The sequence below is a fragment of the Natator depressus genome, chromosome 10 (genome assembly GCF_965152275.1).
Source record: "Natator depressus isolate rNatDep1 chromosome 10, rNatDep2.hap1, whole genome shotgun sequence".
Classification (NCBI taxonomy): Eukaryota; Metazoa; Chordata; order Testudines; family Cheloniidae; genus Natator; species Natator depressus.
Genome location: NC_134243.1, coordinates 47345563 through 47359988, shown reverse-complemented (window position 1 = coordinate 47359988; position 14426 = coordinate 47345563). Strand labels below are relative to the sequence as shown.

Below are 14426 nucleotides of genomic sequence, written 5' to 3'. Positions count from 1 at the left end.
TCATTAACCTGGAGGGCCTCCTGCTGAAAGGCAAGCACCTTGGACAATGAACTAGCTACTGCCCAGAGAAACCCATCCTTCCAGGTGAGATGGAAACCAAGCAATGGATCACCTGACAAGGGACTTGAAGTGACTGAGGATGGTCACCTGACACAGGAGACTGCAGCTTTATAAAAGGAAGCTCTCTCACCAGTCATCTTCAGAGAAGGAGAGGAAGACCCGAAGCTGAAGGCTGAGCAGGAGGAGAGGGATGCAGGAAGGACTTGGGATCCCTAAAAGGGTGGCCCAAAACCCACAGGGCAATCAGAGTGGTGAGGACACTGGAAGGAGGGATTTACATGCAGGTATTTGTTAGTTTTGTACAGATCTGTATATCTCTTGTGCTTTTTCTATGAGTAAAGTGTGTGTATGTGTGTCTGTGTGTTCAGAAACTCCTTTGCAGTGTCTGAGTGGTACCTGCTTACACTGTCACGCCATCCCTGAAGCGGGAGACAACTGACCAGCATGTGCAATTGGACCATGGGGTCAGACGTGGGGTCTGCACATGGGGGGTTTGCCTGGAGGCCCACAAACAGTGCCTAAACTCTGCCCACCCCCAACAAGCCAAGAGCCTGTGAGCCCCCAGGGTGGGGTCCAGTACAGCAGACTGGGGAGTATCTGGCAGGGTGAAATCATCAGGGTTGCAACATTCCCTCATTACCGTTATCTGGGAGCTCCCAAACACAGCACTTCCCATAGGCCATGACCAGACTGTGCTCACTGCCTCTGTTTCTCTCTCCCTTTGAATGGGCTGCCCCTCCGAGACATCTGTGGTGAGTGAGTCAACTGGCTCCAGGCTGCTGAGCTCCTGAAGAGCGTTGTCTGTACCCTTCTTCCACACAATGATGCGCTGGGAACATAAGGGCTACTGGGACCCGACCTGCACAAGCCATCAGCTGCTTTTTATTTCCTCGCCCCCTCACTGGGATGATGAACTCTTCAAGTGAAGAAGCTAAAGCAGCAGCCCGCGTAGCTCAGGCCTCTGGGCCCTAGCAGCTGCACAGAAATACAGGCAATAGCAATGCTGGGCACGGCGGCTTTTCTGCTCATCTTCCTCCCCAGCTGCCAGTTGGTTAATAAGGACCAGAGCAACTATTGCTGCTTGGGTCCAGCTGGGACATGCCACTAACTGCTCTCATTACGGGTATCAGCATCTCCCCTGGGGCTCTAGTGCTGGCCTCTCTGTCTATTCTCCTCGGGGACCTCCTGCCTTCATCTTCGCTCTTCCAAGCCCTTCTACGCAGAGCCCACCACCTCTGTTCACTTCCCCAGGGGACCGATTTCATCTCTTTCTCCCTGAATGCCCAGCTCACTTCAGCAGCAGGGTCTTCACCCCTCATTGCCTCTTCCAGCAAGTGCCGTGTTTTCTCCTGAGGAACAGTTCCATTCTCTTGGTGACCCCTCCGGCTTGCAGCTCGTCTGCCCTGCTTGCTACTGACCTCCCCAGATCGAGCACTGCTAAAGGGAGGGCATTGTAAGCAAGGCCCACATTAGGCACTGAGGGCTGGATGCTGTGCTGGCGTGACTGTCATAGGTGCCGAGTGAATGGCTGAGATACATTTGTGCACCCTGCCTTAAACAGGCATCCCAGCCCTTCAGCACTGACCTTTAAGAGGCTCACTAAGTAAGTGCCACAGGCCAGATGAGTCAGTGCGCTTGGTAATTCAGACCATTAACCCCCAAAAGGGTTTGCTGGGACAGACACAGCGGGTCGTGTAATGGATAACATGACAGAGATGGGAGAACATCAGCAAGCGCAATGGTGGCACATCCTTCACCTCCCTTTGGAGTTTCACACACTCCTATGGCAGCATGGACAGAACCTTCAGCGTTGGCAACCTCTCCTCGTGGACAGCTGGGAAGGGGCAGAGGATGTCCCATCCGATGCCAGACTGAACTGGAAGGAAGACTTCTTCCCCAGCAGGGGGCTAAGAGCAATAGGAGTGGCCAGAGCCTAGCAGAAGCCCCCTGAGCAAGCTACCAGATCCTTACTAGGTCCAGAAGGTCCTCAGCTCCTGCACTGCTTGGTTTGCATGTTGTTATTAGCCGTGTATACAGCACTGCAGGCCTGGAAGGACCTTAGGGAAATGTGGCAAACAAATTACAGTCCCTGCGCCAAATAGTTTATAGTCTAAAGGCACAAATTGGTGTGGTACAGCTGGGATGACGTGGAGACAAGTTTCAGAGTTTAAGGACCAGAAGGTGTCTGTTCAGGGGCCAAGTCCAGCAAGGAAATAAGGGGATAGGACAGGAGGGCTATCCAGAAGGGAAAAGGAGGAGGGCCAGCAGAGTACAATGATGGAGCTGAGAATGCAGGTGGATGGAGCCAAGGAAGAAGTTGAACCTGAGCAATACCCTCTCCTATATTTCTGTATCAATGCACACTAGCTGCCACATCCCAACCCATACGTGACAGATGGGTGTCTGGAATGCCACTTAGCGCATATCTGCTTGCAGGCCAAAGGCATATTCGTGTCTGGAGATGTCATCATGCACTGTCAGCACAGGAGTAGACGAAGCTTTCTGTGCAGAGCAGGAGCCTGCTGTTTCCCTGGATGTGATGTTGATCAAGACGTGAGGTAATCTGGCTTCCTCTTTGCAGGGTTACGCCCAGGGAAGTAGCTGTGCCCTTGTGGTCTGTGTGGTTTCTGTGGGGAGCTGGAAATGATATCATCTGGAACAGCAGGCTGTATTCTGACAGGAGCCTTGGCTTGGACTCATACTCACAAGCATCCCTCAATTACACAATCATGAGTTGTGATGTTCTATTTTTTCCCTGTACCCTCTGGGTCCCTGAATTGGAGGCCTTTTGGCTGAAACTCTTGGGGTATCTTCCCTCAGATTTGGTCTTTGGCCCACATGGATTGCGGGGGGGGGGGGGCTCTGTCAGTCCTGGAACAGAGGTGGTCACAAACTGCATGCAATCTCTTCTTCCAGGAAAATCAGCCCCACACCAGTACCCAGTTCCCAGGGGGTAACCGCCACAGGAACTGACTCAGAGAGCAATTCTCCTGCGGCTCACAGGCTCCCTCCCCAGAAGCTGCCGCCACACAGAACCTTGCCTCACCCCAAACTAACACCACATAGCATGTCTTCACAAGACCAAATGTTTGTTCACATGCTAAACAATAAGGAACTTGGAAGACTATATATAACAGGGCCACCTGCCATAACAGTCTGATGCCTATTTAACAGGCCAGGAAATTGAGCAACCGAGGTATTGAGTGCCTTGGCCAGACTCACGCAGGAAGTCTGTGATAGAGTCAGGAATTCAACCCCAGTCTCCCAGCACCTAGTCTTGTGCCTTACCCTGCAGACCAGCCTTCCTCCCTCACATGGGCACAACTATTTGAAGACATCAGAGACAGACTTGTCAGCAGTTGCTTTGGGATGCAGGACAGCCAATTCTCATGCACGGGGACCTCATGTCCCTCTCCCCACAGTTATTATAACAGAGGGCTTCACTGTGGTGGTGTAGGATATCACCATTAAACTCCTCAATGGCCTTGTCATTCATGGTTGCTTATCTTTAATTCCATAGCTAACCTCCAAAGTTCTCGATTATGACACTAAAGCTACATAACCCTCTTGGATTCCTTGCCATTATTTCCACGTGGTTTGCACTGGCGTTGCTGTCTGTTCATTCAGGCAGTCACATACTCAGCCTCTCCAAGTCCCCCAGCTTTAGGAAGATGAGGTGTTCTGGATTTACTGAACAATCCAAATTGGCCCCGCCGTTATCCTTTCCCATTCGTCTGCATAAACCAAACCCTACAGGGATTTACACATCTGCCCAGCTGCTTCTAATGGCTACACAGAGCCACAAATGTTTCCCATCACCTGCTCCCTGAGCTGAGGCAGAGAAGGCAGCTGGATAGAGCCAACAAAATTCCAGATGTGGCTGCTGTCAACAAGCCACATGTGTTTGCGAGGGTGGGAGTAGAAGTACACACTTGCGCTCTCTGTGTCTCTAACACGAGTTGAAGTAACGTATGCTAAGACTGTCAGCTCCTTGAGGCAGGGACCACCTGTTGGTTCTGTATATGTAGAGCACCTAACACAATAAGAGTCCTGGTCCATGCTCCTGGTCCTGGTCCTCCCTGGTCCTGCTCCTCAGCACTATTATTATTGTTGATTGTATAATTAATAATAACGGCATTTTTGCCAGTTTACTTTATTTGTGGCCCTGTTACGTGTAGCCTTTCCTGTGCTTAGGAAAGCTAGAGGTTTCCAATTACTGTTGCTAGTTGTCCACTGTATGTCTGGTAAGCCTGGATAGTGGCTGGAGGGGGCGTATGCATCTATAGGAAGTTTCTCAATGTAACTTTTTTCCTCCCATTAAATACATTTCTCGCCTCACCCCATGATTCCCAAAGAGGATGTGGAGGTCACATGGGAGAAGGCGTGTCTGCCCTCTCTAAATAATGTTAAAAAAACAAACCACCTTAGAGTCTGATCCAAAGCCCATTGAAGTCAATGGGAATCTTTCCACTGACCTGAAAGGGCTGCAGATCAGCCCCTGATTCACCAAGAGGAGAGGGTAAGGTCTTTCCCGCTCATCTACCAAATGGTGGGTGTGTTGTTAAACAGGCACAAGGCACTGGGACACTCTGCAGAGCATCTGTTTAATAAACAGTAGGTGGACTGGGGACAGGTAAGTTAGACGCTGATAGCCGTGGTTGGAGCAGGGGGAAGTACCGGCAGCTGTAGCAATGCATGTGGAGCCTGGCCTCCAATAGCCCGGCTATTCCATGACTCTCCTCCCAAATAACATCGCTAAGGCACCACCGTGCTAAAATAATTCGGTTGCTCTTCCAGTCTTGTATCTCCCACAGCTCTACCAATGCACCTCTCTCTGAGCTGCTATTCCAGTGCCATGGGCCATGCCTGAACAGCACTGAAGGTGTGCAGTATGTTCCTGAGCATACCGAAGTGATGACAAACTCCGGTGGTATCATGCTAAAACAAATGCCCGCTAAGGGCAAGGATGAGACCTTCAACCTCATGTCAGTTGCAGTCAATGTCGTATTGAAACCCACATCTGCAGAGAAGACAAACTAGTGCATTTACCCACTGCAACACCAAGGTCCCTAGAAGGTCTAACTACATTCTGGCTCCTTCATCCCCATGCAGGGCGAGACTTCGTAAATGTCATCGGAATTCCAGCTAGGTTAGGAGATGCAGGCTCAGATCATCAGCTAGTGTAAACCAGTGTAGCTCCATTATGGAGCTAGGCTAATACACACCAGCAGAGGAGCTGGCCCAGTGAGAATCAATGGGCCAGATTCCACCCTGGTGTAATGGGCTTGCCCTGGGTATGAATTTGGCCTGCTTGGATCCAATATGTTAGCTATTTTTTGCTAAAGCACCGAGAGGGCTTGGGCTGTCGTATGCCAAGAAATTATGAAAGAGTAACTAATTCCTCCTGGTGCGAGCATATGTGATACTAGTTCTGAATGTTCTCAGCACGTTCCATGCATGCTGCCTTCCAGGGTTTGTGTGGTGGGAAGCACAACAGAAGCAGCTTTTCAGGGCCAGAGAGTCCACGGCAGCAAGTGGGGAGCCTGCTTTAAAAAGGAAACAGTCCCCCACCTGGTTAACAGCTGCTAGGTGGAGCAGCAGCTGGTTCTGGACCTGATCCAAAACCCATTGAACTGAGATCTTTCCCGATGCATGGGTGTGCCCCTGATTAAGCTCACATGGGGCTAGGGGACTGGGAGCCAGTCAGATGGATGAGAGAGCTGCTGCCATTGGCACCAGGACAGAGGTAGGCAGCATGCGTGACAGGAACTGTGATGCCAGCACTCAGGGTTACTGTAGGTACCTATGGGCGCTCTGTCCTGGGGACCTAGTCTCCAGATTCCTCCCCAAGACACTGGAACAACCAAAGAAGACAGTCCCCCAGAGAAACCTTCTAGTTTTCCCACTTAGCCTGCTGGGACAGCACTTTGTGGGCTTAGGGAGTGCTGGGCAGATACTCACACAGTGCAGACATGATCAGAAAAGCTCAGAGTTCTGTACCTCACTTAATTTTAAGGCGTTCCAAGTAACCTGTGACTCTACACTCATCTATCTGTCCATCATACCCTAACCATCATGGAATGCACTGAAATAACAGACCAGCCATGTTACTGCTACTCACTTAGACTCTTCTCTCGGTTCTGTATGCAGAAGGACGACGGCTTCCACCACCCAAAGCGGGAGAGGTGAGGGTCTATGAAGAAGGCACCAGGACTGACTGTGTCAGCCAAGACTACAAGAGAAAGGAGAAGAATTCAGTTCAGGAAGTATCAGCTCACAAGCCGCAGCTGAGAGATCTGACCCGCAGCTCACCATCTTGCACTCGTTTGACTTTTTTGGTCCCTCTAGCTTCCCCTAGAGCCCTTAGAACTGGGATTCTAGAGGGGCTGGGCATGATGACCACATGTCTTTGTGCTGAAGATTTCGTCCCCAACCAAGACAAAGTGCCAGAAATGGGCTGGTTCTGTGCCAATGGGCTGATAGCACCACAGGAACACTCCTGAACTCTGCTACCATTTGGGTAGGAGACATCCAAGAAGCAATGCATTTCTCCCATAGGGACTGTAGCACATGTCATTTATCCTGTAACCTTCTGTAAGTTAGGTGCTCAGTCCATGGACACTTGGGACTATGACTATCCACATGTTCGTGAGGTGCTGAGTCCGTCGGCCTTTGAGGCTTAGTAAGGTTGTCTTTCCCTCCGACTACAGAGTTTCAAACTCATTTTGGATTTTTGTATTCTAGGGCATTGTGGGCCAGATGTTCAGCTGGTGTAAATCACTGATGTCAATAGAGCGACACCAATTCACACGGGCTGAGGATCTGGCTCCACGTCTGTAACTCACTTTTCTCTGTGTGTTTTATACGCATTGTGTAGGCTGGTTCTGCAAACATGGTGAAGTCATGATTCCTGATGCCAGTGCAAGGCTGCCGGCCATATTTTCCAGCCCCTGGCCCTGGAATGCAAACGGAAATGTGAATGTACAATGTTAACATAAAGAGAGGAACGAGCCAGCCCCCCCTTTAACTTATATAAGAGGTTCAACCAGAAGAGATTCACACCCTATGCTCTTTGTGAAGCTCCTTTCTCCTCCTACCCATGTATCATCTCAGTCCAAGACAAGGAAGTGATCTTGTGACTAATGTCCCATAAGGTCTCTAGCCCCCCTGCCCTAAACCCCATTCTTCCGAGCTTAATAATGAGGGTAACCATCCTCTAACGAGAAGGTCTTTAGTCTTCCACTGGCCTTGTATCCCGTTCCCTGGCATGGGGATATAATTATGGGAGTTACCAGAAGGTTTACCCTGAAGGAGTTACCCTGACCAGAAGGTTCCTAGCCTCCTGTTCTCCAGAACTCCATGGTGTAGGTGTTACCGTCCCTAATGGAAGGTATCACCTCCTCCCCCTTGTCACTCCAGGGCACAGATGAGATAATCTCTGCTCTCTGTATCCTACAGCCCCAGATGGGAATGTGACTGCAAAGGTGACTGTCCCATACGGTCGTAGCTTTCTCACCTTTCCATCCTGAAAAGCATCTCTTCATAAGAGAAAATTTCCCCGATGGACCCCCAAATCCCAACACTCCAAGCTCTGTTGCTTGGCTGTCAATTATGGACTACCGGAAGGTCTCTGCAGGGCTCTGGCAGTGATCCATGGACCATCATTTGAGACTCACTGACCTAGCAAGAAGGCCTCCAGCCCCTCTGTTTCCTATCCTCCCAGGCTGCAGATGACCTATAGGAGTTACTCCCTGGTTCGAATGCGATTACTTCAGATTTTGCACAAGCCACAGTGATAACCAGATGTAACCAATTCTCCATCAGCCTGAGCAGCCATCGGCATCCCACTAAGACAGGCACAACCTAGAGATGCTGGTTCCCTGTGAACTCTGGCTGTGGCCTACTGGACCCAGTCCGGCTCCATACATACGAGCTTCTCCACTAGTCCCTTTCCCACCCTCCAGCTCTGTCTTTCTGACTTTCTATCTAGAGCAAATCCATCTATAGAAATGCTCACTTGCCTGCCTTAGGATGAGAAGTGCTAACTATTATCAACCACTATTAGCATCAGCAGCACCATCTATCCATCCATCCGTCATCTTGGGATACTGTACTGTGTAATTCCCATTTATTCCAGGTATTCTTCCGTCTATCTCTCTGCCTATCCCCATGGTATCAAGGCAACTCTTTCACTCCAGCTGGAGCAAAGCAGGGACAAGTAGGACTATTTCTTCCCTAACGTGGTTCAGTTACAATGTGTTTCCCCAGGTGAGAAGTTCACTCACCCTTGATTTTGGCGCTGATTGGTGGGTACTGCTTGACTCCCCCTGGTGCTGTGGCTGAGGTTTTACAGGTGCTTGCGCCATAATTGCCAGCTCGGCTGGGACCTTTAGACTTGGACATTTCCCTTGGGGGAGGCCTCGGGGAGTCTTTATAGCGTTCGTCGCCAGCTGTTACCCTGGAAACACACACCAAGACAACAATCAGTCAATCGATCAATCAAGCTCCACGGCACCCAGGCTTGGCTTCTTGCTAGAGGGACCAGGGCACTGACGAACCGAAAGGGCGGCATGACAAAGTCAAAGCAGCCATTTGCAAACCGTACGTGGGGAAAAGACGGGCTCTGCGTTAACGATCAGTTTGGACCAGTGACTCGCGTTGCTGCAGCTTCAACTTGGCCAGGGATTAAAAGCTTAATTTAAAAAACCAAACAAAAAACCAAACACCCGGATCCTCAAACTTGCCTTCGACTTCTTTTTTTGGACCGTAAATGGCAGCCCCTGCTCTGATTAGCCCTTTGGTTGCCAAGGGGATGATGTAAGTGTGGAATCTGGAAGGTCTGTTTATTTCCACGTTGCCATGGCGGTGGCAGAATGTTGTGGAAGGATGTGTATGGAGCCAAAGGGGGCCAGACTAGCCCCCAATATGATCCAGGGCATTAGCTCTGCATAGTGACCACTAAGGAGGAGAAAGCCACAGGCAGTTGCTGAGACACGGCCTAGCCAGGCTCCAAAGGCTGATCATGTTACCAACCATCGCTGCCGTTGTAAAAGAAAGATTTAGTAAAACAAACAAACAAACCTTTTATGAGCCCTGCAGCCCAAGTTGTTATCAGAGAATAATACATAGTCTGTAAAAACCCCAATAGCACTCCTCTAAATAGGCGGGCTGCTGATGTGTCCAGGCAGCTCTCAAAATAGTTTGTCTCGAGCTAAAGAAGAAGGGTGTCTAGTGCAGTGGTTTTCAAACCATGGGTCACGACCCAGTACTGGGTCACAGAATGTAAGGCACTGGGTTGCAGCGGCTCTGGTCAGCACCGCCGATCTTGCCGTTAAAAGTCCCATCGGCGGTGCTGCGCGGCTAAGGCAGGCTAGTTCCTACTTATTCTGACACTCCGCTGCACCCTGGAAGTGGCCAGCAGAAGGTCTGGTTCCTAGGTGGGGGAGCCACGGGGCTTTGCACGCTGCCCCCACTCCGAGCACTGGCTCCACCTCCCATTGGCTGGGAACCGGCCAATGGGAGCTGGTGGGGGGGTGCCTGCAGGTGAGAGCCACGCGGAGCCACTTGCGTGCCTCCGCCTAGGAGCCGAACCTGCTGCTCGATGCTTCCGGGATGCAGCACGGTCTGTGGTGCCAGGATAGGCAGGAAGCCTGCCTTAGCACTCCTACTGCACTGCTGACTGGGAGCCGCCTGAGGTAAGCCCGTGCCCCAACCCTACGTCCCAATCCCCTGCCTCATCCCTGAGCCTCCCCAAACCCATGCCCCTTCCTGCCCCCCAAACCCCTCATCCCCAGCCCCACCCCAGAGCCTGCACCCCCAGCCCAGAGCCCTGACCCCCTCCCACACTGCAACCCCTGCCCAGCCCAGAGCCCCCTCCCACACCCTGAACCCCTCATTCCAGGCCCCACCCCACAGCCCTCACCCCTGCACCCCAACTCTCTGCCTCAGCCCTGAGCCCCTCCCACACCACAAACCCCTCATCCCCAGCTCTGTTGGGTCACAGGCATCAACAATTTTCTTCAACTGGGTAGCCAGAAAAAAAGTTTGAAAACCACTGGTCTAGTGGCTCTGGCACTCCATGGGGAGCTCAGCACTGGGTTCCAACCCTGGCTCTGCCACTGATCAGCTGTGGCCCTGGGCAAGTCACTTCTCCACTCTCAGCCTGTTTCCCTCTCACCCATTGCCTGTGCTCCCTATTTCGATGGAAAACTCCTCAGGGCAGGGATTGTCTCTCAGTGCGTATGCACAGTGCCTACCACAATGGGACCTCAGTCTTGGCTGGGGCTTCTAGGCACAGTTACTAATTACAATTAATAATCCTATCCTGGCTTTGTGGTTTGAATGGCACAGGGAGTGAGCAGACTTGGGTTCTGTCCCTCACGCTGCCGCTGAATGTGTATGATCCTGGGCAAACCAGTTAATCACTCTGTGCCTCAGTTTGCCCATCTGTAAAAGAGGGTTTATAACACTTCCTTACCTTTGTAAAGTGCTTTGAGAGTCTCCAATAAAACAAGGACACAAATGACACTAAAAACACACATTGTGCCAACCTCATGGCCACCCCTACACCCTCCTCAAGAGTAAGAATTGTAAAAGCAGAGAGCAGTGAGATTACAGGGGCATTTTAATATGCCCCCAGGTACTTAACTATTTCTCCTCCGGTTGGGAAGCAGCAGAACTGCTTGCTGTCCTTGTGCTGAGCAAACCCTTAACGAGTACCACCTGTGTATGTACCGCAGTTACACCACTGCTTGTGTGCTGCTGTGTTTGGCATCTTTATCACAGAGTACTCTGTAAGGGAAATCTAGCAGGCTTAGAAGTTTCTTATACAAGAGGAGAATGTAAATTCCCTGAAATCTGCCAAGGAGCCCCTCAACGGGAGGTTTCATTGCAGAAAGATGCAGTCCCGCCCTTAAAGGGTCACTGGCAGAGCTGGTAGGCCCCAAATTAGTAGTTTTCAGATGAACAGGAAGCTTTGCTTCTCAGAGGCACTGGTCCACTGCAGTTTGCTCTCCTCCGCATCAATCCAGATGTTGACTATGAAAGAAAAACAAACCCACAGCCATCATCCTAGCCTCGCAAGAGAAACAAATCTGCTGTCCATACCCTGGGCTTCTCCTGAGTTTACATTACAGCAGGCTGCAGAGCTGTAATAAATACATGGGGGACTTGAATGAGGTGGCTGAAAGAGAGGGATAGGGATGGGAGAAGTTGCCGCAAAAGCTGTGTCTCTCTTTGTAAGAGCCCATCCAGAGGCAGCATTTTTGTCCTTGCCTCAAATTCATTTATTTCCTTTATTTATTGTGCTAAAAAGACTGACCAGAGTGGAATACAAAGGGGTTTGAGGTATGAGGGAGAGCCCTGTTTTAACTTCCCTAACACCTTCTGCTCGATGGCTCTGTTTCTTGTATCCACCTGTTGTTTCACATCTTATACTTAGATGGCAAGCTCTTTGAAGCAGGGATCCCGTTTGTTGGCTGTGTGTACAGCACTACACAACAGAACCACCTCAATGCAAATGATAAACGATAAAAATAATGACCCAACATCTATGCTGTTAGTGAAAAAAGCTCCCAAAGTCTCTCCCCACCTGCCTGGACATTTCAGACACCCCAGGGTTTGGAGGAGAGAGGGGAATCGTGGGTGATGCTGCAGCAGTAATATACAACTCTTGGAAGATGCCTGATGCCTCCCTTATTCATATTCATTTAGGGAAAAATCCTACCCAATAATTCAGTGAAGGTTACGAACCAACATACAGCATCACCAACACAAGCATGATGAAACAAGGAAACAAAAATGTAAAACATCAGCAATCCACATGTCCTCAGGAAACTCACCAATAATGCAGCTCCTCACAGAACACATTGCAAACATTAGCAACATAGCTCCATAATGCAAGGCCTGATTCCCTGGCCGTCCATCCCCCCATACTTTGTGCAAAGTGAGTGTCTAACACTTTGTATTGCTGTACACTTCTCCAGGGTCTGGCTAGTGGGTCTTGCCCACATGCTCAGGATATAACTGATCACCATATCTGAGGTCAGGAAGGGATTTTTCCCCGGGTCAGACTGGCAGAGACCCTGGGGTTTTCCACCTTCCTTTGCAGCATTGGGCATGGGTCACTTGCAGGTTTAGACTAGTGTAAATGGTGGGTTCTCTATAACTTGAAATCTTTAAACCTGATTAGAGGACTTCAGTAACTCAGCCAGAGGTTAGGGGTCTATTATAGGAAAGGCTGCGTGAGGTTCTGTGGCCTGCAGTGTGCAGGATGTCAGACTAAGATCATGCTGGTCCCTTCTGACCTTAAAGTCTATGCAAGGTGCAGCACAATGAACCATCACAGGCCCTGTAAATTGTAACCTTAACTCTGACCATTGATGGGTTGTATGTGGCTGTGATTGAGGCATGTTCCCACCAGCTTACCCATCCTTTGCTCTGTTTGTTGCTAGCTTTCCGCACACGTTTAGTGTTAATCATTTCACTGATCTGCTACTGCAGAATCTGATGTTTAGATCACAGCGTCTTCCTGCCATGAGACAACCCTAACAAATCCCATCCCATAAACACAGGTTGAGTTCACTTAGCTAGCAAACACAAGTTCTCGCATGTGAGTTTCTATTTATACACATAGGCTACACAGCCCAGCACATAAACCCATGCACACAACCCAAAAAGACCAATCATTCTTCACTTGCGCCTCAGATGAGGTTAGACATTTTTTAGAAACCACACTAAACTAAAAATTACGCAACACTGCAAATGACAAACTAGATTTTAGCGCCTTCACGCATGAATGGCATGCGATGAATAGATTTACAAGCACTAACAGATAGGCTTCCAGAACTTTGTTCCAGCTGAAAGTGCAAATCTAAAGCCAACCTGAACTCTGGAGCTGCTAATGTGTTTTGACGTTATGGGGCAACGGACGCAACCTATCACTGCCCCCTCTGCAGCTGTTGGTCTGGAGAAGAGATGGGCCCAGTTTGCCAACCTCTGATCCAGCTGTAGACCAGACACAGCCATGGTTTTGGTTTGGGCGCCTCTCTAATGTGGAAGGGGCGCTGATGGATCTCGTGCTGTCTGCCCCACAGAATGGGGAAGAGACAAACCTAGGGCTATATGCTCTCTTTGGATATGTCTACACGGCAGCTGTGCTAGCATGGCCTGAGCTAGTGAGCTCAAACTCGCTGTGTGGACATTGCAGCACCAGTGGAGGCTCCAGCTAGCAACTGGTGCTCAAGCCCGCATTACCCCATGGGTCTAAGCTCGGGCAGCTGGCCCTCCACTGGTGCTGCAACCAGACATACCCTTTGATGACATCCAGGATTCCCACTGACATCAATTGCCCTCCTTCTGCAATGTAGGACAGAGTAAGGGAGCCCCACTTCCATGGGCAGGCCAAACATCCATGACAGCACACAGCCAGGATAATCAAATTGTTCCCACTAGTTATCGCAGCACAACAGATGCCCATATTTCACAAGTCAACTTCAGCTTCTCCCCCGCCCCCACAAGGGCCACCTCCCTTTGAATGCTTCTTCCAGCCTCTCATATGACAGAGCACCACCTGACAAGGCTTGTGTTTAACCGATCAGACAGTAGGGCTTTTTCTTCATTAAGGCTGCCTCTCTGGGATGATTCACTGACCAGCCGGAGTCTTCTCATTAGAATGATTCATTGGTTTGGGCTGTTTGTTTGTTTGTTTGTTTCAAACTGGATGAGTTTGGTGCTGGTGAAAGTGAGGAATTAATACAGAGCCTGGCACGACGCGATGCAGGCAGGCTCAGTGCAGGCTTTGCACAAACAGCTCAATCCTGATTCTCCACATGCCCTACTAGCCCAGCCCTGGATTCTCCACGCCCAGTAGCTGAGGGCTCTCATTCCTCACCTGCAGCACCCCTTGCTCCTCGAGTCCTGCACTGCACACGCAGTTCTGCCAGTGAACCCCAATCCTCCCTGCCTACACTCCCTGACATCCCAGTCTTCTGAAAACAATCTGCTTCATCATCATATCTCAGTGCTGCCTTACAACATCTCCTGCTCTTCCAATCATCCATCCTCCATCCTGCTCTGATCATGCACCTCCGCCTGGACCTGCAGCACCTCCTGCTATCCCAGTTCCATGCCTTTCATAGACAATGGTTCTAGCTGGGCCAGACAACGTGATGCTTTTGTGATGCCGTTAAATCTCCACTGGTGATTAGACCCACCCAATTTCATTCCACTGGTAGCCTCAGCCTGATTTGGCCCCAAGTATGGTACCTAGCTGTGGAAACCCGATGAGTTAACCCTTTGTCCCACGTAGGTCTCTTTGCTAATGGCTATGCGCAAGTCTTTCTCCCCCCAGTCAGTCAGGTAATTTG

General features: G+C 50.3%; 1 protein-coding gene across 1 annotated transcript in view; it reads right to left on the bottom strand.

The window, feature by feature from the left end:
- The window catches only part of CIMAP1C (ciliary microtubule associated protein 1C), a 123365-nt gene that overhangs the window by 3430 nt on the left and 105509 nt on the right, over nt 1-14426 (bottom strand). Inside the window, exons 2-4 of the mRNA XM_074964735.1 lie at nt 8346-8518; nt 6906-7016; nt 6182-6292 (exon numbers count right to left, since the gene is read on the bottom strand). Of these exons, the coding sequence (XP_074820836.1) occupies nt 6182-6292; nt 6906-7016; nt 8346-8518 (395 nt within the window). The remainder of the gene's footprint in view (nt 1-6181; nt 6293-6905; nt 7017-8345; nt 8519-14426) is intronic.